Source organism: Corvus hawaiiensis, chromosome 2 (assembly GCF_020740725.1).
Source record: "Corvus hawaiiensis isolate bCorHaw1 chromosome 2, bCorHaw1.pri.cur, whole genome shotgun sequence".
Classification (NCBI taxonomy): Eukaryota; Metazoa; Chordata; class Aves; order Passeriformes; family Corvidae; genus Corvus; species Corvus hawaiiensis.
Window position 1 is genome coordinate 117,138,588 of NC_063214.1, and position 25,440 is coordinate 117,164,027.

At 42.5% G+C, this 25,440-nt stretch overlaps 1 protein-coding gene across 19 annotated transcripts in view; it reads left to right on the forward strand.

The window, feature by feature from the left end:
• Positions 1–9,762, forward strand: part of KDM6A (lysine demethylase 6A) — a 150,641-nt gene extending 140,879 nt beyond the window's left edge. For 11 of the 19 annotated variants that reach the window (XM_048289756.1, XM_048289778.1, XM_048289775.1 and 8 more), the window contains 3 exons: positions 5,034–5,160; positions 6,090–6,260; positions 6,522–9,762. In XM_048289756.1, the coding sequence (XP_048145713.1) occupies positions 5,034–5,160; positions 6,090–6,260; positions 6,522–6,578 (355 nt within the window). In that variant the 3' untranslated portion in view covers positions 6,579–9,762. Of the gene's footprint in view, positions 1–5,033; positions 5,161–6,089 lie in introns of all 19 variants that reach the window. The other 8 variants (XM_048289761.1, XM_048289831.1, XM_048289771.1 and 5 more) reach the window with 3 other exon arrangements.
• The last annotated feature ends 15,678 nt before the right edge of the window (positions 9,763–25,440 follow it).

Consider the following 25,440-nt stretch of genomic DNA (forward strand, 5'->3'; position numbering starts at 1 on the left):
GTACCTATCATCACAAATAAGAAAATTAGGTCATCAATCCAAATATTAGAATTGGAATATACAGTCATTTTTACAGCCTAACTTTGTAACTTAATTCTACGTTTTTAGAACTGTAGTTAGTGTTCTCATGCTGTCATTTGGAGATCCAGTATAAATCTTTTAAATAAAGACAAGTAGGAATTTGAGTGCCTCCTTCCCTTTGCTCTTGTGAACAATGAATTGATTGATGTATAAAATGATAATTGAGTTTAGTGACATTTCTCATACGCATATTCCAAAATGCAGGAATATTCCAGGCTTCAAGCATCTGTAGTGATTTTCTTTAAAGGGTGCATCTTCAAGCAAATGTAAATCATATTGCAGCACCATACTGAGGTTGAGGAATGAATGAACATTTCAGCATATAACATAGGTTTGTCTTAAAGAAAGTGAGGGAATGAATTCCAAAGCATATTACTCATCATGAGAATCCTTTGGTAGCAACACTCTCTGCTTTGCCTGACTCTACCAAAGCATTTCTGAGCCCTTCTTAGTCTCACCAACATACTGAATCAAGAAGCATTGAATGCTTTTATTATTTGCCTTGAAATGGGCTTTAAAAGATGGGTAAGTTAATTTGTGAAAAAAAGGGCAAAGAAAAAGAGTGTCTTTTTTTCCCCCAGTAGGATTTTTTGGTGACATCTGAGTGTGACACCTTTTTACAGTAGGAATTTAATTTAGGCTTGAACATCTGTTGCAGAAGGGTGGCATTGGGAAATGTTAAATTTGTAAGAACTGAGAATGTTGGAAGTTGACAACAGGGAGGTTTGTAGTCACTCTAAAGCTTGGTTATAGGGTAGTATTTGTGTGTGAATACTTTCCTAAAATCTAGGAACTGATACTTAGGGTAAAGAAAGTATTTGCTGAAGGCCTGGCAGTCCTGCCCCTTCAATTAAGCAATTAGTGCTCATATTCCCAATGCCAGCTGTCATAAAAAGGAGAAGAGAAACCAAATAGTTAGAAATGAGAAACAGAGGAAAATGCAGGAGAGTGTGGGAGGAAGCCAAAAAGTCCATTTAAAAATACCAAATCCACAGGCTTCACTTTTATCTTTATTTATGTAAAATATGAATAAAGCCCAGCAGACATCTATTGTAAAGCTCAGAGGAGTTCTGGAATGTTCTTGACAAAATATGATTTTGATATTTTGGCCACTTGCATCTTGCATTTGCCATGGTTTGGGTTTAAAAGGAGAAAAATGTGACTGAGCACAGCATCCTTCTCCAAGAGAATCACTTAAAATGTTAAGAAGAAACACAGAGGACAGAATGGTAGTTTGCTATTGTCTTGCTGGCTGACAGCAGCTCAGCTTTTTCTAGCAAGAGACTCAAATTTTAGGTGTACATCACAAATAAACAGAGGTGCTGAGGAGCACATAGAAACTTCGGGCGTGCCTGCATTCGCTTTTTCCAATCTACTGAAACCATTTCCAGTTTTCTTGGATTAAGCCACCCCCATCCAGGTCAGTTGTCAGCCAGATCTCCAGTTCCTGCTGTGGGTGCAGAGGGGAAAAGGGGGATGATCAGCTCTGGTTTGTAATGTCCAGTAGCAGCAGCCTGAGATTACTTTTTGTTGTGGTCACTCCTGTAGTTATGGAATAGCAGTTCCTAGAAATCAGTAGCACCACAGCCTGGTGTCTGACCTTGGCTTTGTAAACATACTGGGAATGCAGAAACCTTCATGAATTTCCTTCAGATAGGAAAGCAGTTGCATCATTTTCCTGTGGACTCCTTGTCTGCAGGAAAAACCATCTGGCCAGTAGCTGTTGTCCACTGCACCTGGATTTTTCTGGGTACAGAATAGAGACATTTGTGTGCTACATATATGTGAGTGTATACATGTGTATAAAAATGCTGGAAAAAAATGTAATTTTTGATAGAGCTGGTTGAATTTCATCTTGGATAGCTGGCTTCATTTGTCATCAGGAAATACAAACAAGTGACACAGCTGTCATCTTTTTGCCAAGCACAGGTCTATCTAAAATAGCATGTCAAAGATACATAAAGTGTTCAGGTAGTTTGGACTTCTGTCCCTGAGGCTTCTTAGGTATCAGCATAGTACAAAAGATGAGCTCTTGGAAAAGGATAAAAACTAGCTTCTAATTCAATTTGAAAAATAAATACAAATACATCTTAGTGGGTTGTGTGAGAGTAACCACTGCAGAGGCAATAAACTAAAATTTGAGCATAGAGATAAATACTGGAAACAAGATTAGTGATGAAAAGAAATGGAGAGGCAGAAGGGAAAAAGGAATAGAAGGAAACTTTGCTTTTGGAAGAAATTTGATGCCTCGTTATATTTTTAGTTAATGTGCAGTTCAGTGCTGTCTTGCTAGATAAAAGTCAAAGAGCAAAACCTGAGACTTTCTCATGAGATGTTTTTTAAAGATTTGATTTTAACAGTAGAATTGTGAGCAGGAACACAGCAGAAAAAATGATTTAAAACTTGGCTGAGGGAGGACAACCCTCAAGAAAAGAAAAATTAACTGCAAATCTCTTAGATGGAAGCCAGAAGGACTTTTATAAATGCATCTGAGGAAGAGAAGAATTTTAGAGGTAGAGCGAACATAGTAATAAAGGCTTAAAAATTTAATTCCAAAGTAACTGAAATACTAAGTTCTATTACAGAAATAGTTTCAGAAATGTAAAAGAATGTGACTTGGGAGAAATTATTTTGCACAAAATCATGAAGCTAGGTGAAATACTTTTCAGTATCAGGGAAGATTTATTACTGGAAGGTACAAAGAGGTCAGTTCTGCATTTCCTTTGGGATGGTCTCCACACTTTCGAAAGGTTTTACTGAATATCTAAATATTCAAATAGGTTTATCACTGCCCTTCTAGAATAAATCAGGATTATGTCCATTTTTAAATCCTCTTCTGTTAAATATTCTAATTTGACTGGACATGATTTACTCATATCTTTATGCCATACCTGCAGAGAATTTGAGAGGGGAATGGTCTAGATTTTCTTCCAACTGAATTCTCACTGTACAAGAATAAAAACAGGCCTGCAGTACTAAAAGCTGACCCCACTGAACTTGCACACTGTCACTTTGCTGGGCACCTTTTTGGCTTTCTTAAGGCTTCCCAAACTTCAGGAAATTCTGTTGTGTTTCCACAGTGATAGTTTGTATCCTTTCTCCCATCCTTAAACACATGAAATAGTTAACATTTACATTTTCTAGTGCCATTTTACAAGGACCTGAATTTTATCCAAGGAGGGCGAGTTCACCTTCAAGCTGTTGTGTTCTGCTTTGTTTGCAAATTTGGCAAGCATTGCAATAGTGTTATAAGTGGGTTACATTCTGGGCAGTTCTTTTTCACAACTGTAACAATAGAAAATACTTTGAAAATAACACTTTGAAAAGACTTTGGAAGTCAGGAGTGGAGAACAATGGTGGCAAGTGTGCAGGTGTGCTTCCTGTTGCTCTTTGGGATGCCCAAAGATTTTTCCAGGTAACAGCAGAAGAATAGTAGCTTTTAAGTTTATTTGAAATCAGGCTGTACTGCATAAATGCATGCTTTTCCAAAGTTACTGAGCTTGTCAGGAGCACAATAACCCAACACTCGAGTGAATTAATACTTAATCTATCACCTGTGGTTGGCCTTAACATCATAACTCACATTCACATCAAACTTGAAAAGTGTTGAAGGAGTTACAGCTTAATGAGCTGTATAATTTTCTTGAAATTTGGTATATGAAAATAAGATGTTTCACAGAGAAACACACTTCAGTTTTGTGTTATCCTTACAGTGAGGGTGTTAGTGAAGCCATAGTGAAGCCATTGTTTTTAGTGAAGATGAACAGTATGAGTGTAAAACAAGAGGAGAGTGTTTCAAAATCCTGAGATTCTGTTAACTACTTGGAAACACATGAAAGAAATGTGGTGGGTTTTTTTAAATAGAGAATATATGTGTTACATGTTTCAGGCTTTAAAATTGGAAAAGGATCAAGTTGAAAACATTTGATAAGAACTCTTGAGCACTTTGTTTCCTGTCCAATGTTTGTTTTTACCCTTAATTTTTTTCAATTTTCCTTCTGCGTCTAATGAGCATGTAATGTAACCACCCTGTGGAGGAGAAAATTAAAGGCTGCAAAGGCTGCAGCTCAAATAAATAGGATAGCTGAGAGCTAAAATTATTGTAAATAACATTGTAATTTAGAAATCTGGTGACCTATTTTGCCTGCTTTTTTTGAAGAACATATGTAGCTTATAAAATGCTAGAAAACAAGTTACATTTTCTTGTAAGGAAGAGAACTGTATAAAATTATGACAATAAAATTATTTAATTTTTTTTGCCTTTACAGGGGGTATGACAGGGAATTTTGGATTTTAATTTGACATTTGAACAGTTCTTTTCTTCAGTCATAAAATAAGTTTTAGAATTACTTTTTGTGTTGATTTTTTTTTTCCTAATACCAACCTGCCTGGTTTTTTTTCCTTTTGCATGGGAAAAGATACATGTTCATAGATTCTATTTCCACTTTGTGGAAAGTGATTCCTGGCAGAACTTGGAGTTTCAGAAAACTTGGGATAATAAAGCTTAGTAGTGCTGAGGAAGTAACAGGGGTTTTAGGATGTTAAAAGTCCTTTGGATCAGGCTATAGTCACACAGAATGTAAACAGCTATGTTGAACTTGGCAGTTCAAGCTGACTTTTTGCTGACAAATTTATGGTTCAGAATAAAATACATGGATTGCTTTTGAAAACACATTGTTCATTGTGCTTAAAAGAGCATTCATGTGTTTCAGTCAAAAATGAAAGGCACAGCCTGTTTGCAGGGCATGGGGCAGTCCTGAAAGAGATCCATGAGCACAAGGTCTGACTTCTCCCTAAGCCATGAGTCCAGTGATTCCTTCTAGGCAGCTGTTCTTGAAATCCCAGAGGAAGAGCAAGGTCCAGGTACAGGGTCTTGGAAGAAATTGAAGCCTGCTTGAGTCTTGTTCTACAGTTGAATGTTGAACTGAACACACAACTGCTTTTGGTTGCAGGTACTGCCTGTTAAGAACTCTCAAACAGTGTCAGACACTGAGGGAAGCTCTGATTGCTGCAGGAAAGGAGATTGTCTGGCACGGACGAGCAAAGGACGAGCCAGCTCATTACTGTAGCATTTGTGAGGTCAGTAAAAATGTGTTGAGCTCATCTACTCCTGTAATACTTATTTAAATTTTTCCCTGTCTTTTGTTGTTGATGATGTTTAAAGTTTTCTTTTAAGCTGCAGCATCTGCTCTGTGCTGTAAGCACATCTTTGTGATGCAGCACTGCCTTCCAGGAGCTCACCCAGATGTTTTTCTAGACAGGCTGTGTTTTGCTGAAGGGTCTCTCACAGTACTTCCACAACACTGTTTTTCACTAGGTCGATTTTCAATTCTCAGTTATTATAAAATGTTGTTATCCCTTCCTGCATAAAATTTGATCTGCTGAGCTTCATTTTAAAGGTGTATCTGTCTTCATTTCAGAAGTCAACAACACACCCAGAAGAGAGAGAATTTAAGTCCTTTTTTTCTGCAGAACATACCTTTTTGCTGAAATTTTTAATTTTATTTCCCGTGAACAGTTGCTTTAAACTATTGGATAATAGTTTTCATGAAGCATAAAAGAAAGTAACATTTTCCTACCCCCTGAAAATCAGTTTTCCTCTGACAGAGCCTCTTGGGCAGGATGAGCATGTGTGGTTCAGTAGTAAGGAAATAAATAACAAACTTCTTTAGCAGACAGTAAAAAGGAATAATAGGTATAATTGTTTTAAATCCCCACCTTACTGAGTAACCCCTCTTCAGCAAATGAATCCTGCTTTGTCAATATTGACATAAAGCTTTCCCGTGGCGCTGTTCATGCAGACATCCTAAGTGTAATATTAGTGGTTTTACACTGTTTCACTTCTCTGCCCGAGCCTTAGGAGAATAGATTCTCCCTGAACAAATCTAATTTTTCTCTTTGCATGCACAGGGTAAGGTTGTAAATCGGGAAGAAAATGCAGTTTTCATGGTTTTAACTTTTGAAAAAATGAAATTGTAACGCTTGGTTTTCTGTTTCCTGTCTAATAGGTGGAAGTCTTTGATCTGCTTTTTGTCACTAGTGAGAGCAATTCTCGAAAGACCTATGTTGTACATTGCCAAGACTGTGCACGAAAGATAAGCACGAACCTGGAAAACTTTGTGGTGCTAGAACAGTACAAAATGGAGGACTTGATGCAAGTCTATGATCAATTTACATTAGTAAGTCAAATTAATAAGTGGGTGCATAAATACATTATTTGTAAAGCAGTTGTAGACTGTCTTGGTGCTCCGTTGTATGAGTGCCGTGGACTTTCTGATTCAAGTGGAGGTTTGGGTTGTATGTGATATTTGCAGAACAAAACCTGAAGAGTCAGAATTGTGTGAAATACTACAGTAACTTACTGCAGAACATAACCACTGAGTTTTCAGGAAAAGTATGATGTTACAATTCATAAAGTTGTGGCTTTAAAAATCCAATAGAGATCACCTGAAGACCATAACTGGATCAGATGGAGATGGGAAGAATCAGGACAGTGAAGCTTGGAGAAACTAGCACCAGGTTCAAGAGCATCTCTAATACATTGGTTGTGGTATGAAGTCAGTATAGCAGCAGAGCATCCTATGCACTCAGACCCTTCCTTCCCCTTCCCCACCCATCCCCTCCCAAATCAGCACTGTCCTTCTGCTTAGCAAGTGGATGCTCTCAAACAGTTCTGTCTCTTGGCTTGGGGCCTCCTTTGCATTTCAATTTAAAGCAAAAAGCCTCTTTGCCATTATAGCTCTGTGCTATATATGCCAGCCTCCTGCTTTGAACTGTGTCAGCACAACTGTCCTAACATTTCACCCAGGTTTCATTGTTCCAGGCAAAGATGGCTTTTTTTTGTAACCACGATGAAAGCGATGCTGGATGTATTTATAAGCCTTGGCTTTCTGTCGAAGGAGACAAACACTGGACTAAGTGTTATGGGAATTTCATGTTGAATTTAATACGACAGCCCAGTAAGGGCTGTGCCTTTTGATTCATTTCCAGGTGCTGCAGAAAACGTGTATTTAGTTATTTCATGTATTGGTAGCATGCCAAGTTGTGACCTTCTGAGTTAAGGCCTCGAGGTTCAGCAGTTAGAGGCTGGAGAGAGTGTGGGACCATATCCTCTGAATTTAATTCTCTTCATTAGTTCCACAGAGCCTGGGTTGGTTGAACTTCAGTTCACACTTCTAGGAGGTCACTGTCATTATAGTCTGTGAAATGCTGCAATTTCAAAGTGATGGTCTGTTATAGAAAAGCATATAAATAAACACCTGTTCTCAGAAACTTCATCCAGTTGAGTGGAAATGGGGAAGAATGTTTCTGTATGGAGATGAGAGGGAGGGAGGGGTATTTTGTTGTCTGTGCTTATACATAATATAGGTAACAGTGATGATACTGTCCCTAGAACAAGGGTTCTCAGCCTGTGAGTAGCTCCTTTCCCCTCCAAAACCTGAGGCTGGGGCCCTGAAGGACATTGATAATTGTTCTTGTATGAAATTGGTGTGCCATTCATTTCTTTTCAAGGGGATACAGATGCAATTGGGAAGAGTCACCTATAAGTGACCTCTCTCAGGTGTAAGAGGAGGGTCAAGGTTTGTTGTAAATCACAGGATGAAGATAATCTCAACTGGCAAAGGTGCAATAGGCCAAAGAGAGACTGGGGTGAAGTACCAGGAGCAAACACAGGGATCAACCAGCATTAGAGTTCCATAGCTGGGTACTCTGGTATGATCTAAAGTGTCTGTAAAGACTGTGAGCAGCTTCTTGAAGGGGTTCCACTAATTAGCAGGAAAAGAGGAGGAAATGCCATCAAAGACTCAGTACTTTGATGGAATGCCACAAAGTGCAATGCTGGGAAGCAGTTAGGTGTCTTCTAGACCTTGTCTCCTGACGGCAGGCAGGAACAAGACACCTCACTCTTGAGGCACTTTGTCCCCAATCTGAGATCCTTTCCACAGATACCTTAACCTCAGGGGGGTATGTTAGTGTTCAGGTAGACGGGAGGAGGGAAAATGAAGCCCACAAGGGCTTTGGAGAGCCACAAATGGACCATCTCCCCATTGGTAAACAGGTTGAGAATCCCTGTTTTAGAGTGTATAAAGATAAATCTATACTGAGCCACATGCAGCTCTTTGCTGCCACAGTGGGACTTGTAGTGGCTGCTCACATCATATTAACACAGACATCCCCACAGCATACTCCAGTCTGCAGTACAGGCAAAATCTTAATGCAGAGTGTTCATAAAATGCACGTTGTATTTGAGTAAGGTGGAAAAAAATGCCAGTATGCACTCAAAAGAGTCCTGAAGTGTAAAAAGAATAGTGTGTGTGACTTTAAACTCTCATGGTTACGGTTTGTGCAGGTCTTGGTTAAACACGAGAGTTTTACACCGTTGTAGAAAAGGTAATTTAATGTTTTCTCTTTCAGGCTCCTCCATTGCCATCCTCCTCATCTTGACATTTTTTCATGGACATTAAATGAAAACTTTTCTGATATTCAGGAAGTGACCCAGTTCTGCACCACTGATTTTTGTAGCTATCCCGTAAGGCTGCTGGCTGAAAGCTGTGTCTATGCAACCTTCCAAGTGCGGAGTGTCAACCAACTGGACAGGAGAGAGCACTGCCTCCTACTCCAGAACTCAAAACAAATAAAGCTCATCCAGCTGTACTTCAAAAAAATAATTCCATGTTTTGTATATATCTGACAAAACTGGCAACATTATACAGACTACTGACTTGAAGACCACCTCTTTTGTATTTCTCTGTTTCTGGGCTGATGAGTTGGTTTCATCCATTTTTCCCCCTTCAGAATTTCCCTTGGAAAAAGTACTAGCTTAGCTGGTCATTTCTTTGTAAGGTAGTTAGAAATTTTAAGTCTTTCTTTGGGCAACTTTTTTTTTTCTTTTTTTTTTTTCTTTTTTTTTTTTTTTTTTTTAATGTGAAGAGTTAGGTGATATAAATTTTTTACTGCTTTTATGTTTTTCTGTCTTGTTTTGAAACCATGACGGTTACACTTTTGGTTCCTAAATAAAATTTAAAACAATTAACAGCCAAGTCACAAAGATAAATGGGTTGCACATAGACTAAGGAATAAACTTCAGATTTGTGATTTTTGTTTCTAATCTTGATGTAAATTTACACTATTTATAAATACATATTTATTGCTTGAAAATATTTGTGAATGGAATGCTGTTATTTTTTCCAGATTACCTGCCATTGAAATTTTAAGGAGTTCTGTAATTTCAAACACTACTCCTATTACATTTTCTATATGTAAATAAAACTGCTTAGCATTGTACAGAAACTTTTATTAAAATTGTTTAATGTTTAAAGTTTTTCTATTGTTTGAGTTTTAAAAAGATTTTATGTACAGTGCCCAGTTTTTGTTCTTTTTTGAATCTGATTATATATATTTTATATATACTCTTGTGCTTGTGTATATATATAATATATATAGAAACTCGAATATAAATATGTGTATAAAGATTTAGAGACTAAATTTTTCTCGTTTTAAGTTTTACATCTATGGTAGATTTGAGGTGTCTACTGTAAAGTATTGCTTACAGAAGTATGATTATTTTTAAAGAAATATATGGTATGTATCCTCAAGACATAGAATGACCTTCAAACTGGTTTATTGTTAAATTGCACTTTTTGCAATAACAGACCAATAAATAGTTGCTGCCAAAATGTAGTAGTAGGAAATAAGTAATGGCTAAATTTTAAAGCTCTTCAAGAAAATACCAACTTTGACAGGAAGTTTGGCACTAGTTTTAGAGGAGAAATGAAGATTGAGTTTTGGTGGGGATGTTCTCTAGATTTCAACCAAATTGCAACTTATATATTACAATATGTTCTATTAACGATTTTAAAAGTTAAGACGGAACCATCTTGGCGTCATTGTTGACCCCAAAAAAAGGACGTTGTTTTGTGGTATTCTATTGTATTTTCACATATTTTGTAATACGAATTCACTGGTAAATTTTTGAAGCACTAGGTTTATTTAGGACAAGTTTATAATATATCATTGTAACAGTTTGCAGTTTTAATGATGGTATTTATTTTAAGTTGCTCCTTTCTCATTAGCTTCTTGAAAACGCATTAAATCTAAATTTCAAAATTGATAGCTTTCTTATCGATCAGAGTTGACTGATGCAGAAGGTTCTGCATCGAACAGTTTCTCATAATTTCTCATTAGTGGGGTATGTTAGTGATTGCATTGTTAAATTTTTTGTAATCAATGTGAAGTGTTACAGGCACAGAGCATGTGGATAGTTCCTTTTGAACAAAAAGAATCGCCTCTTACGTTGTAGCTTCAAACGAAGGGTGTTTTAATGAAGAATCAGCACAGTTTATCTAATGCTGTTACAACAGTTTAACCACAGTTACAGCTGACTTTCTTGCTAGTTCCTATAGCACTTGGACAAAAGGGTGTAGAGGTTAAAGAAAAGCGTAACAAAATGCTCTTGCCAGCAAAATTATCAACTAGCAGTTAGGAAGCCAGTATTTGCAGTTCTGTAAAGATGTCTCAGCTCTTGATAACAAACTCTACAAATCATAACTTTTTTTTTACTTATGTATTTTATGCAGTCATAAATATTGTAATCTTGACAAACCATGCTGCAGCTGAAAAGCTACTCCTTTAAAGTAGTCTTAAACCCAAATAAAAGCAAGATACACTTACCTCAACTAATGGTAAACAAAAGGTCCTCATTTCTCAGTGCTGTAAAAGAACATTGCTAATTAGGGAAAGAGCTACTGTGCAGTAGTCAAAAGAGCTTTGTACCTTTCCTCCCCTTTGGAAAAGAGGATATGGCATTATCAAGGAAGAATATTTATATTTTGCCAATGAGCAAGTAGACCAAATCAGTAGAGCGTCAGGCAACGTTGCTCATGCTTTTGGGAAGGTGGTGTCATGAATTTGAATTGCTGCAGGGCTTTAATATTTTGCAGTTTCCATATTTCTTAATCATACTCTGCTCCCAGGTGATGGACAGTTCGGATCTATAAGCCGCTATGATACAGAATGCTTTTGTTTCATTTTATTAAAAAAAGCACAAGTTAATATTTTATCAGTTGTACTTCTTAAGAAGCACTTCTGCTGCTTCAGTTAGGGAGCACATGATGCCAAGTGAAGCATTTGTAATCTCTTGAGTTTTCCAAGCATTAGGAATTGGGCAGGGCGGGGGGAGGCTGGAGTCTGGAGCTGAAGGGAGGGAACTGGCTCACTTTCCAAGGAATCTTGGCCTTGGGGCCTTTAAGCTCCATAGCTGAGCCCTACTGCAGGTGGTTTCTGATTTGCTTGTGGCTACAAATTGTAGTAGCAGGCAGATTAAAGATCAAAATGTGAAAGGATGAAAATGGCCAAAGATGTGGCATTTGTTGCAGGAATTTTCAAAAAGTTACAGGCTGATAGAAAAATTATACTGTTAGGGGATGGATAAAACCAGAGATAAAAATGGGTTTTTAAAAAATAGTAAAAAGTTGAATTACAGATAAGAAGGAATTAGAAATAGCAACATTTGCTACTGAGCTGTGGATCTGAGAGCTGTCCTGGAGGAGCTTGACAAGAAGTGATCCCTTAAATGGGGAGAATAAATAGTTGTGTGTTTCTGAGCATAATTAAGTCCTTCCATAAATATACTCAACAGAGCATTTGATTTTAAAGCTTTCCTCCAGACACATAACTTGGGAGCAGTTTATCCTTGCTTTTTTGGAGAAGTCCTAGCAGTGGTTACAGTTTAGAAGTAGTGATGTTGGTATCTATATACGAAATATTTAGATGAAAGTCACTAGAAAGTGAGAAGTATCTACTGACAGGAAATCCCAAAGCTTCCTGAATTTGTGTGGCAGATAACTTGTTGATCCTAAATCCAAAGTACCCTGAATCTGTGCCTTTCTAGGTGGAAGAAGGACTTTCCAAGTAGCATTAAAAGGATGATGCTTTGCTTAAATGAGCACAGCTTATCAAAGGTGGGCCAGGCTTGGGAACTCCACAGCTGGTGATTTCTTGGCCACAAATAGATTTATTGGTTAGGAGAAGGAAAATGCAAGGGTTCAACCAAGACCACAGGGAAGAGGGTACTCATCCTTGGTTGCTGCCCTGATCCTGAGAAGGGGTTCAAATGTGTTACTCAGTGCAAGGGTTAGGAGGGAGTAGGATGTTTAAGCCTGAGCTTCCCTAGGTCAGAACCATTTTGTGTGGGGCCAGAGCACAGAGCCATGATGGGGCCAGCAGATGAGTGTGGTAGGAAAGCTTCCTGCAAGAAGGACTTGTCCATAAGAAGGACATGGAACTGTTGGAGCAGGTTCGGAGAAGGGCCAGGAGTTGACGAGGAGGACTGGAGCACCTCCCCTGTGGAGACAGGCTGGGAAAGTTGTGGCTGTTCAACTGGAGAAGGGAAGGTGGTGTGGAGACCTCAGAGCACCTTCCAGTGGAGAGGAACTGTGTTGCCAGGAACTGTAGTGACAGGACAAGGGGTAATGGGTTTCAGGAGGGAAATGCAGCTTAGAATTAGGAAGAAGTTCTTCCCTGTGAGGGTGGTGAGGCTCTGGCACAGGATGCCCAGAGAAGCTGTGAATGCCCCATCCCTGGCAGTGTTCAAGGCCAGATTGGGTAAAGGCCTTGAGGTTCGTGGTCTGACAGGGGGGTGTCCCTGCCCATGGCTGGGTGTTGGGACTAAATGAGCTCTAAAGTCTGTTTTAACCTCTTAACAAATACGATTCTGTGATCTTCCATGGCTGCTTTAGCCAGTGTGGGAAGAGGCAAAGGAATCGCTCCAGCTAAGAGTGCATGGAGGAAAGGCTGATGAATGTGAGGATTTACCTTGAGGACGGGTCAAAAGCCAACCAGTGCTGCCTGTTGCCATTGTGCTGGTGCTGAGAGTGGAGGAAGGAGGCGTGCAGGTGATGCCCAGACAAGTTCAAGTGGAAAAGGAAGCAGAAGCTCAACCCCGGGCAAGCTCAGTGTGGGGCTGCTGCCCGAGGGCCCCATGGAGGAGGGCACAGGGTGCCAGGGACAAGGCTGCCAGCAAGGCAACAGTGTGGGCATGGGAAGGGCACAGGACAGCCTTATTCCAGGAAAACAACGGCATTCCTCCAAAAAGAGGGGAGAGCAGGACATTTGGGAGAGGTGGAACGTGACATTTTCTTTGCGGTGCCAGACACTCCCAAGCAAAGCTGAAAATGGAGGAGAGGGAGAGCAGCTGCTGGGCAGAGCCCCCGTGGTGACAGGATACGTGGGGAGGGGGTGCAGCACGGCTGTGTGTCTGGGTTAGGAACACAGGGACTGTCCCTGAGCCCCACAGGATCCGTCCCTTGTCACCACAGGTGGGAAGAACTGTGCTGTCTGCTGTGCCCAGGAGGAGCAGTGCTGGCCTCTCCCACTGCAGTAAGGGAAGGGAGAAGGGATGAGCTGTAGAGGTGAGGGGTGAGGTGCATATATCCTTATTTACTTTGGGAAGCCATAAAAACATACTGAAGGGTTGGAAGATGGAAAGAGGCACCTCACAGTGACAGCAGCAGGCAGGGCTCAGCTCCCAGCCTCACTAGCGCAGCAGTGTTGGTGTTTTACAGGTCACTGCCAGTTCCAGCTGCCAGGGGCCTTGTTAAAGGGTTAAAATGCCATTGCTGCTGCCCCTGCCTGGGGAACAGTGGGGCCGTGGGCACACATAGCAGTCGGGATGCTTGTGGAGCTGGGATGGAAATGGGTTTATCGTTGGAGCCCTCTGCCTCCCTCCTGTCCTTCCCCTGAGCTCCTGACAGGCAGTGGGTATTCTCTCACAGAAGGCAGCACACTCCCCTTTCTATTAGGATGGAGGACTGCTCTCAAATAATACATCCCATTTTTTTTTCTTTTTTTTTTTTTTTTTTTTTTTTTTTTTTTTTTTTTTTTTGTGTCTCACAGACGGTATTTTCAAGCTGTAGGACAGAGCAATTTAAAAGTAGCAAAATCCCAGGCAAGGGTTAATGGATGGGCTAATGGTTAAACAAATGGGCTAAAGACCTGACTGCCTTTAATTCATGGAGCTGGAAGATTCTTGAAGGAGTCACACCCACACAACTCAGCCACTGCCAGAGTCCATGGGAGCATTGAAGCGTGGCATGAGAGAGTTGGCTCCAAGTACATGCAAAAACTTAAAATCCTTGAAAGGGTCAGGAAGGGACACCAACTGAGAGAAGAAGAAGCCTAAGATGTGTGCAGTGATGTGGCTGGGCTATCATTTCAGCCTTGTGGGCACAGAGAAAATGATCAGGAATAAAGAAAGTTTTCAGCCCTTTCCTCCTCTGTACTTTTCAGTACCAAATCAGTGGGAAACTAAGTAGTCCTTTGAGGAAACTGGGCTTTTCTCGTGGCAGTGGTCAGTCAGCTGGTCAGTCAGCTGTAGCTGTCAGTGCCATATGCTGAGTGCGACATGCAGTTCATGTCCTGGATGCTGCTGGAGCTTTAATCTGTTCAATTTTTGCATATGTAAAATTTAGGGGTTTGGAATTGGTTTTTTCCCCAAAAAAACCAACTTGTGGACTATCCCACAGGCTGACCTTCACAACAGTAATTTGAAGGACTTTTGTGGCACCTGGAGAAGGCTGAGAGGTGGGCAGTGGGTGCAAAGAGGGTTTGGTCACCTGTCTGCAATCAAGGTTCAGGTGGGTGCAAAAATGACCTATTTAAGAAACAAAGTGGGCCTCAGGTAGAAGTGAGCACTGGCTACTGGAGGATAAGTGGATTTTTTCACACCCTCATTTGAGCTGTGAAAAAATCTAAGAACAACTAGGAGCCAGTCCCAGTAGCCACAGGTTTGGAGTTTTCTGGGGGAGAGCAGGGGGGAGTCTGGAGGGCATTTTAAGAGTAGTAGCACTGGGCAGGGTATCCAGTGCAATGTGATAAGAGCATCTGCTGTAGCTCCAGTAGTCGAAGACCTCCTTAAAGGTCAAAAGTCTTCATAGCTGGAGATCTGGAAATGTATACCAGAGGCTCAGGAACTGCTGGCAGGCTCAGGATGGACTTAGGGCTCTGTATTTATGTGCAGGACTTTGTCTTCTTGAGATGCCCGTGTTATCTCTGCTGTTAAGTGCTGATTTAGGGACGTACCAATTGCAAACAGAGCAGCTCTCTCAGCTCCCGTGTTGGGCACCAGGAGGAAGGAGGAGCAAGGGGGAGCTGGCTCAGCTGGCACAGGAGAGCAAATTCTTCCAGCACAGCAGCTGCTCGAGTCCCCTGGACTGTGTGAACCTTTTGGGAGCACAGCAGCTCCTCACAGCTTTCCTTGAGTCCTGTTGGAGGAGAGGCCAGGGCAGGGCTGGGTGCTCACCCACATCCCCTGGGGAGGGCAGACAGCAGGAGCTGGGGATGTGTTGGAGGGGGTTTATGGCTGCTGCTCCTTAATACTTTGCCCATCTTTTACCTCCTGATGCTTCCCAGGCTGGTGCAACCCTGGAAGCCTGGTGAGAGCACCCAGGAAAGTTTGTTTTCAGGTGGCAAAGTGACTGTAATGATGCTGGAGGAGGCAGAAGTGCCTAGGCAGCCCAGGGATACTGATAGGGAGCCATCAGATAAGGGTGATACCGGATACCTGGCGGGGAGATTTAAAAATAAAAAATTGATTTCAGTGACAGGTTGATGGGGTATAATGTCACTGAGAAGTAGCAGTGTGGGCTCAGCCCAGGGTGCCCCATGGCACATGTTTTGCATCAAAATACTGAGCTTTGGCCAAGAACCAGCCCACAACTGATCACGGGCAGATGGACATCTTAGGAGAAAAATACCTCAGCTCTGCATGGATTAGGTTTCCTTCACCATTATCCCTTCCTGCACTCAAATGCAATGAGATTTTGGTATTCCTGAACATGGATGAGGGGAATTGCTGTGTCTGTGTGCACTGAACCGTGTGGTTTTGATGCCATGAAGATTTTTTGCCTTTTCTTTTATACCCCTGTTGTACCTTTTTACAACTTCTGTATTCCTAGTGCTTTTTGCCTACATTCTTGGACTTGTTTGTTCAGCTAGGAGACTCAACATTTTAGAAGCTTTGTAGCTAGGGATCAGTGTGCCCCAGACCCCAAGGTCCTCTCCAGAACACATTCTGTAAACCAAGATAGAACCATCCAGGGGAAGGTTCCTTGGGGAGGGGGGCTCACTCAAGCCTCAATCTTTGATAAATATGCTAATTAGTAAAACCCATAATGTTATACCAGATCTTTTGGGGGTGTGCATTGCGGTGTGCATGGAGGTGCATTCCATCTGGACGTAGTGCACCTAAGGATCCTTAAAATAAATACCAAGGTAAAATCCCTTTTCCCCTTTTAACCGTGTTTGACTCTTGGTTTTAAGACCAGGAAAAGGCATCATTACAACCATGTGATTCTAAGTCAAGTCACAGCCTCACATTTAAATCCTGCTTAGCATCTTCATTCTTAGGAGGAATTTCTTCACTGAAAGGGTTGTCAAGCATCAGAAGGGGCTTCCCAGGATGGTGGTAGAGTCACCATCCCTGAAGTGCTCAAGAAATTAACTGGATGTGGTGCTTAGTGCTGTGGTTTAATTGACGTGGTGATGTTTGGTCAGAGGTTGGACTTGATGATCTTGAAGGGCTTTTCCAATGTTAATGATTCTGTGGGTTTTTTTATCTTTCAGCTTTTACTTGTGTTCTGTAGTCAGAAATTCTACAGGGCTATCTATAGATACAGACATTTCCCTTGTAAAAGAAAAACTAAAAGATCCGAGGGAAAAATACCAGGTTTTGTGACAAGTGTCTTAATGGTGCAAGAATACAATTTTTTAAAGGCAGAAGATGAAGAAGATGATGAGCAAATTCTGGCAAGGCAAAAATCTGGGCAGGCAAAAAATTGTTTGACCGAGTGTTTGGTGATCTCCCTCAGTTCTGGTTAACAGAAATAATACGTGTGTCAGTAGGTGATGATACCTTTGAAAAGCTGCTTCAGCAGCTACAAAGTGAAAAGCAAAGGTGGAATGAGTTTTCTGGCACCGAGAAAAATGAGTTGGCAATTACCATAAGTACAACTTCAGTTCCTAATTTTCAAAATCAGTGCAAAATGCTGTTTACAGAGCTTGATGGAGCCTCTAGCAATTACGGCTGTGTTATGAAGAATACCATGGCTAATGCTCTCTATGGCTTATTTACACAACCACGAGATGGGAGAACATAAGACAGCATATGAATGAAGTGCTTCTGTGTTTGAATAGGTATTTGATTGCCCTGTGTGTGCCAGGAGCTGCCTTTTTCAGCTCTCTCTGGTGTTCCTCCACCCGCCCGTCCCTCTGGAGCCTGCAGGGTAAGAGCCCCAGGCCCTGCCAGCACAACCCATGGCTTCCTTCTGTCGTCGGGGTCGTGGCCACGAGATGTTTTGGGTGTGATTTGGACACTGCTGAGCTGTGCATTAATGTGGAAACTGCGCTAGAAAAATCAATTTGGCCTCCAGCATGGAAATATTCCCAGCCCCTGGGCTCGTGGGAAGGCTGGTCCCCTGTCCACAAACCACCTCCTCTCCCCCAGCAGTCCATCCCAGGGGTGCTGGGGGTCACAGGGGCAGCCACTGCAGAGGTGCTGGCTCCTGAAGGAGGGTGCTGGGGCAGCTCAGCACCTTCCTCCCTTGCTGCTCATCATCAGCCAGGCCAACTGGTGCTGCCAGGAAAATGAGGAACGTGGTGTTTTCCCACACAGGTTCTGCTGAGAAAGGGTCTTGGGAAGGAATGAGGAGGTTTGTGCTGGCAGATTTTGGTACCTGGAGAGAGGATAGAGGGGTGGAGCACCTTGCTTCAGTGTTTCCTTTCCTCCCTGCCAGTGATTCCCCACATTTGGCATTTCTGCCCAGGGAGCCCCTGCACTGCAGGGACGGTGGGTGCAGGGCAGCAGTGGATATGTGAGTTTAAAAAGTGGTTTTTTCTGTGGCTGAGGAGAAGGGACGTGCATTTCTTCTCATCTTCCAGAAGCTGGGTGGTGTGACTGCTTTTGAAAAACTTGAATACACAGAAAAAAAAAATCTCACATAGAGAGGAAGTGCTGCTCATTGCTCTGTGTCTTTTTTTTGCACCTCCTTCCTCTTCCAGTGTGTTTGGCAAGCTATCTTGCTTGAGATCTGCCAGAGAAGAAACCCTCTTTCTCTCTGTTCTGGCAAATCTCTTCATTTCTTGAATGTCTCCTATGCCTTATTTGTGTGCTCATTTTGGTCCTTTTCAGTGGCTGTGCTCATCTCTCCTTCTCAAAATACCTCTCTTTCTCTTAACGTTTATCTCCATGCTGTCACTGGCAAACATCCCTAGTGCAGCCTTTCTATTCATTGACACACTCCTTGTGTCTCAGCGATGCTCATCACCTTCTCTTGGTGGATTTAGTGCTCAAAGGGAAGAAAATTTTGGGTTTGAAGAATAGGTTGGCATTAGGAGAAACTTCCAGACCAAAGGATATCATAAAGCAATTAGCTCAATACTGTAGGTAGACCTGTGCCTGCCACTGATAATGGCAAATCCACTGGGATACAAGAAAAATAGTTCTTTTTAAAACAGGCTTTTATTTGTCTTGTTGCCAGGTGATTCATTTGTTTGGGCTGTCTGAGAAAGCATTAAATGTCTTTAAAGTTTTAAAAACTGAAGGCATAATGTCCCTCCAACACCCCTTCACCTTAGTCCCCATTACCAAAATGCTGTTTTAAATGTTGGTTTGACTTGAATTACTTTGTGGTTCTCTGTGTTTTTTTCTCATTTGTCTGTTGCTGTGCCAAAATGCTCTGACTCACCACTTCCCTGCCACTCAGGTCATGTCTTTCTCTCCTCTGCCTCCCTCCTTTATCCCCCAAGGTTATTGACCACTGGTTATTGGGTGAGCAGAGGAAAAAAACTGTGGTCCGATTAATAGAAAATGAACTAGAAAGAGTTGCATTTGCATTTTTTGCAGTGAAACCTCGTTCATGGTTTCTGCTTTCTTTAATGTATTTGTTGTACCTGTTTGGACAGCAGGTTCCCCTGAGCACAGATCATCTCACCTGACATGCAGAAGCACAGAAAACCTCGTGCCTTGGGGTCCTCTGCCCTGCCATGCTCCCTTAATTGAGTTGAAATTGGAGGACCCAGTGGTGGTTTGGGTGAAAATGACCTTTCCCTATTTCTTCTCTTTGTAATTTCTTTCATCTTCTCTGGGTGCACCAAGGGGAAGTTTTTCCCATGGCATTTCTCCAGCTGCTGCAACTTCGAGGAGAGTTTCTCTTCTTCTGAAGCAGCCCTTGTCCAAGAGATGCCTGCACAAAACTCCTCTGCAGCCAAACCCCTGGGGAGGGCAGAGACTTGGCACTACAGCCGCTGGCAACGGGGACATCCCCTGGGAGCAAACAGGGCTGGAGCTGCACCATCCCTGGGTGGGGAAAGGTGTCCTCCTCCCTGGCTGCCTGTCCCTGGGCAGAGCCCCACTGGTGCTCACCAGTCCTCTCTCATTTCAGGTCAGAAAACACAACTGTCTCCATTTCTGGAGTGAGGAATTGTCCCTTAGGAAGGAGTCTGGGGTCTCTTTGGTCCTCTGAGAGAAATGACTCAACTTCAGTAAACATAAGGGTGTGAGGATGGTTGGAAGAAAGAAGAGCCTTACAGATACAGACAGAACTGTCTTGGTTAAGACATGAAGACAACTTGGTGATGTTAGTTAATTTCTCCAAAAACCCAAGAAGGAGATGAGGAGACAGGAGGAAGGACAGTTTCCTGAGCCTTTTCCTCCCAGTTTCACCTGGGAGGAAAGCAAATTCTCTGACCCCAAGGTTTCCAAACCCTAAAAAGCAAACAAAAATCAGATCAACTCTCTTGGACCATTCTGACTCTATGAGAGAGAGAAACCTGTATCAATCCACGTACAGCCACTGAAAGCTGTTTCAGATGTTGAAATAAAAAGTCTCCTGAGGGTACCAGCCCTCGAAAATTAAACCAGATGCATTTTTGCCTGATCACTTGATTATGATGGAAATTTGTTCTGAATGAACATTTCCAGGCATGCAAAGTGGCTAATCTGGCAAACCAGTGCTTTAATAGATCTGGGATCTCAAAGCTCCCATGTGCCATTACACAGCGTTCTCTCCCTCCTACTCACAACTCTGATGTTAGGACAGTTTCTTTGGATCAGGATGAGGTTATTTCCTTCAAGTTGGGTTTGGTTTGGGGTTTTTATTCCCCAAAAGGAGATATCAGTGAAAAATTAGGGTGTTTCCTTGAGAAGACAGTGAGTCATTAGTAGATATGTTGCAATAGCTTTATTAATAAATATTGTAAAATTGTTCACATCTTTAATTTTACAGACACTGCAAAACTTAAGACTCCTTTTCAACTGAGAAAGATGTTTCCTTGGTCATGACAAGTGGGCACCTGACCACAATCTGGGACATCACCCCAGGAGCCCCAGTCCTTGTTCCAGCCACTCCTGTGACATTTGGAGTTCACTTGGGCTGGCACACTGGGCCAAATCTCTGGTGTTGTGTTTGGGGAAGAATATAAGAAGCAAGACAGAGAAGGGTCCTTGTCCTGTTGTGTCCTTGCACTACCCTACAATCCCTGACAAGGGGAATTCCTCAGCAGTCACCTCTCTTCAGGCTCATGACATCGTGCAAGGCTGACTTTTCCAGGGAAAACCCTCCCACAACTATGCCCCTCCAGTTATCCTGTTTTCCTCTGTGCTGTGCTGAAACCCCAGCTCTTCCCAGGCTCCCTTGGCAGGCTGAGCTCCCTGGAGCCTCTGCTCTGCTCCTGGTTTTCCCCCCATGAAGAGCACCTGCCTTGGATGGACTCACACACACCCTGAGCGGGGCTCCTCACTCGCACCCACTGGCTGCTATTTCCACCAGACCCATTTTTCACCATCTTTGCTGCAAAACAGCATCAAAGTCTTAGTGCACAACCCCCACCCTCCCTTGTGTGCTCCTTGCTCTCACAGAGGGGGAGGTTGGGGTGGGGTTTACCTGATTTTAGTCTTAACAGAGTCACTTAAGCTCTTACTCCTGTTTCTTCTTTGAAACATTGCCTGTGACTATCATTGCAAAATAGTGATTTCTTCATTCCTTGGGCTGCCTTGCACTGAGATTTCCTGCTGGCCTCAGCAGCTCTCCTGGCAGACTCTCTGCCTCTGATGCGTTTGAGAAAGGGTTCATTGTCAGCCTCCACGCTGTTAGCAAGTCGCTCCTTGGATTTCTCTTCTGGGGCTGCCTTATTGTAGCCTTGAATCTAATTTGCCCAATTTCTGCATCTGATTCCTACTTTTTGAAGGGTGTCTGTTTGGTTAGAATCGTTCCCTTGTGCTGCTGTTTGGCCACCTGGGGTATGTGTATGTGTATTTTTTATTTATTGTCAGTACATATTTACTGTGAACTTCTAATGTGGTGTCTTTAAAGAGATCCCACTGTTGCAGGGCTCTTCAAGAAAAACTTGGGCAGAGATCACAGCAGATCCCACTTTCCCATTGGGCTCCATATATGGCTTAAAAAGATATGAAGCAGCTCACAGCTGTTCCTGCAACCTGCAAACCCAGCCTCCAAAAGTTTCCTTCTGGATGAGTTTGCTCCTCTGCCAGGGAGCCATCCCTCCATCCTTGTCCAGCAGCAGGAGGGGATTTGGGAGACTGCATCTGAGGGCCTTTGCTCCCACCTGCTCCAGAAGAAGCTGGCCAGTGTCTCAGAGCAGGAATGGGTGTGTTCATGGATCTGAGTCTGCAGCAGGGAAAAGAGGGACTCTGTAGTGACAGCTTTTCCAGTAATTCCTAATTTTTGCCTCTGTAGTACTGACAGTCCTCTGTCCTTTAGTTCAGTTTGTGAATTTTTCAAATTTTTCAAATTTTTCAAATTTATGAACAAGCCCTCTCATAAAATCCCATGAACACAGACACCTCTGGGAATGACAGACTTTTGAAGGTTCTGGTCCAGTTAGAAAAGTCCTGATTTTTTCCATGCCTTTTGACCTTTTATACTTCCTCTTTGATCTGACAGTGCTGAGGGGTTTGACTTTTTTTTGACAAATATATACATTTTTTGGTGGCACCTCAAGGTCATATTTGTACTCCTATCCTCCATTCAGAAGCTCCTCTTTCCTGCCCTCCTTCCCCAGTAATTTTATCTTGTTGTACATGCAATCCTCCAGTCATGCAAAAGCTGTATTTTTAGACAGCTCTGCTTGGCTCCTGCCTAAGGACGTGCAACCATAAAGTTCATCACTGCTTGGCCAGCCCTTCCCTGGGGTTGGTAACCCCAGAACTGTTGGAATAGAAGTCAAACTGCTTAACTTCGGAGACCCTTTCCCTAAGCACATTGACAGAACAAGTCAGCAGCTGCTAGTTGGTTTTTCTGGTCATTTTACTGACAGAATTCAACAAGACCACTTCCTACAGGTTTGGTTTTTAATTTCACACCCTTGTAGACACAAAGACATCTGTCAATATTTGTTCCCAGTCAATGCAGCCATTTGATGGAAAGCCCCCATCACCCCTGGCCCTGTTGCTCAGGCATCTGCTCCTCTCCTTTGACACCTGGGAGGTTTGATCCCCTGCATCCCTCACATAACAAAAGCGCTCCATGGGGGCCTCTCTCTGGTGGAAAGGGACAGGCAGAACAAGCAGTGCTTTGAGTGGAAACAGGATGGGATAAATAATGGACTTCCTGAAATCTGGACAATTGTTCCCATCCCTTCTCCACCTGCTGAAGGGATTTCCATTTTGAAACACCAGCCCTGATGCAGTGACTCCTTTTGGGGACATCTGAAATGGTGACAAGTTCCCTGACTGGGAACAGAGATGTTTAATCCCAGCACTTGCCCCCAGCAGCATCACTGTTCCAGCACCTTTCTCCTCTTGTCCTTAGCAGTGCCTGAACTGTACACAAATGCCTGCTCTGTTTTTCTTGTAGAAATAGTGCATCTTCATCTTCAGGTGCTGGGGAAAAAAAGGAGTAAATGTTTACAGCTGCTCCAGCCAGAGCAGAGTGAACACCCAGAGGTGATCTTCTCTCTTACTCCTTCTGCACCAAGAATATGAACAGAGGGAGGTTTCAGTCCCTGTGAAAAGTCCCTGAATTATTCCAAGTGTCTTGATTATTTTTTCAAAGCAAGAAAACCCACTTATTTTTAGGCATCACTAGAGGAATGAATCTGACAAGCCTTTATCCAAATGAATGTTTAAATTTTGAAAGGGGAAAAAAAAAATCCCATGTGGCTGACAAGGTCCTTTTCAAACACATAATATGCTGAACCTTGCATGACATTTCTGTGGGTGTTAAGTCTAAAGAGCTATCTTTGCATGCAATGTAGCAAATGAACTGTGCAAGGCGAGGGCTGGAGCTCTGTGCATCCTTGCTGAGTAGTACTACAGCATTGTAAAACCTGACAAACTGCTTCTTTTAGAGCTGCACATCTCCAGGGAACAGGCTGGTGTATTCTTGGTCTTCAAACACCTGAAAAGTTTATTCTAGAGTAACTACTGTCACTTATACTCTATGTTGCAAGGAATAGACATTGTGGGGTTTTGGGGTTTTTTGTAAATGCTAATCCCAGGCAGTTGATCCCTAAAGAAGTGAGTGGCTCAGGGTGGAAGGTAAGATCTGGGGGGGAGCTGATAGAGGGGAAAGAGGTGCAGCTCTGGCTCTCAGCGGAGCTTATTGTCCTTTTCACACTGAGGAAATGTTTGTCTGTTCTTTCCCCTTGAATGTTGCAGGAAGACTGGGGGGGGTCTTGCAGCCAGTCCCACCCCATCCTGCTGATAGTGAGAGGTGAGAAACTCAGTGGTGGGATTTTGATGGCCCTTAGGTCAGGAATGAGGAATGTCAGCAGCAGATGGGGATACCTTATGATGCAGGGAACATCCTTCAGCTCCAGCTGGAGACCTGTGGAAAAAGGACCTCTTCTTGTTGCTCCACAAGAGCAGAAATTTAGAATGCTGCAAGTAAAACTGTGACTGAAACAAAACTGTTTGAAGATCTTTATCAGGTGTTTCTCCCTAGTTTTCCACCTATCTTTTCTTCTCTCTTCACTTTCTCTGGACTTTTGGATCATCCTCACCCTTCCTTGGGGTCTCTTGTCAGTTGTTCAGGTCATCTGAAAACCTCACTGCCCCCACTCTGGCTAAGACCATCCCCCTGTGGAGGAGAGCAGATGAGTCTGGCCATATTTTGTAATCTGTAAGGTATAAACAGTGCATGCCTCTTCCAGCCCCCCAGCCTGGAGTAGCTGTTTCATTTAATTTTCCTTTTCCTGAAATTCCTGTTTGTTTGTTTTTAGTTTCAGGATGGCTACCAAGCTCCTTTCAGTGCTGAATTAGGGGAACAGAGGGTACAGTAGCAGACGGACTCACCTATTAATCAAATTAATGTGTCTTGGTGAGCCAATTCAGAACACCATAGAGCTTGTTCTTGTGATTTCGTAACATCTCACAACACTCAATATTTTTGTTAAAGCTCTGCTTTCCAGATTCATGGGGTGATGGGAGAAGCTGAGGAAGAATTAGCAATAAAACATCTACAGCACCTGGCTGTAGAGAGTAATTGGCCAATGGTACCCAAGTGCATCCTAAAGGCTCAGCAAATCAGAAGGCAAATAAAAAGCACCTGCAAACAACTGATGTTGGCTGAGCTTGCTGGAAAGATGCATGAAATGTGCTTGACTGGCTCCTCCTGTGGACTGGAGTTGTTGAGTGCTGATTCCAAGTTCTCCAAAATGCCACAATGTTTTCTGGGTAGCCCCTTGTGGGAAGCTGGGAGCCTGCAGGGAAAGGGGATGTGTGTGTGTGTGTGTGTGTGTGCAAAGTGGGACAAGAAATTATCACCCTCAGAAGCTATGGAGTGGGAAAACTGAATCTCCAACCTCCCAGGATGGGTAGCAGCCACCGCCCCCTGAGAAACAACAGTGTCAAAATATGCTGCTAGTGAAAATAAGGCCAAAACCACAGTTTTACAAACATCTTGACAACTTTAAAAATATGTGGGGTATGGGGCACTGAGAGAGACATCTGATAAGCAGCTGGGCATAAAGGCAGCTGCAAACTACCCACAGATAAAGGAGGTGCTGAGGCTGACTGTGATACTGGTGGAAGATCTCTCCTGCCATTCTTGTTCTGGTGTGGAAACAGCTGAACTTGTTACCAGGAACAGTTTGAAAAGGCTCAAACAAAGCCACTGACAGAAATAACTTAAATGCAGAGAGGAAAAAATTGCTTGAGAGTTCTTTTGGGAAGGATTAGGTTTTAAATAATTGCCATTTATAAGTTAATTTCACATCCTTTTGGAGCTTGGCCTGCTAGGATTTGAAGGCTTGACTGAAGCTGGCAGACAGGGTGGGCACTGATTCCAGGGTCTGACTGCCAAGAAAAAGGAAAATATTAAGAGTAAAAATTGGCAATTCAAAAAA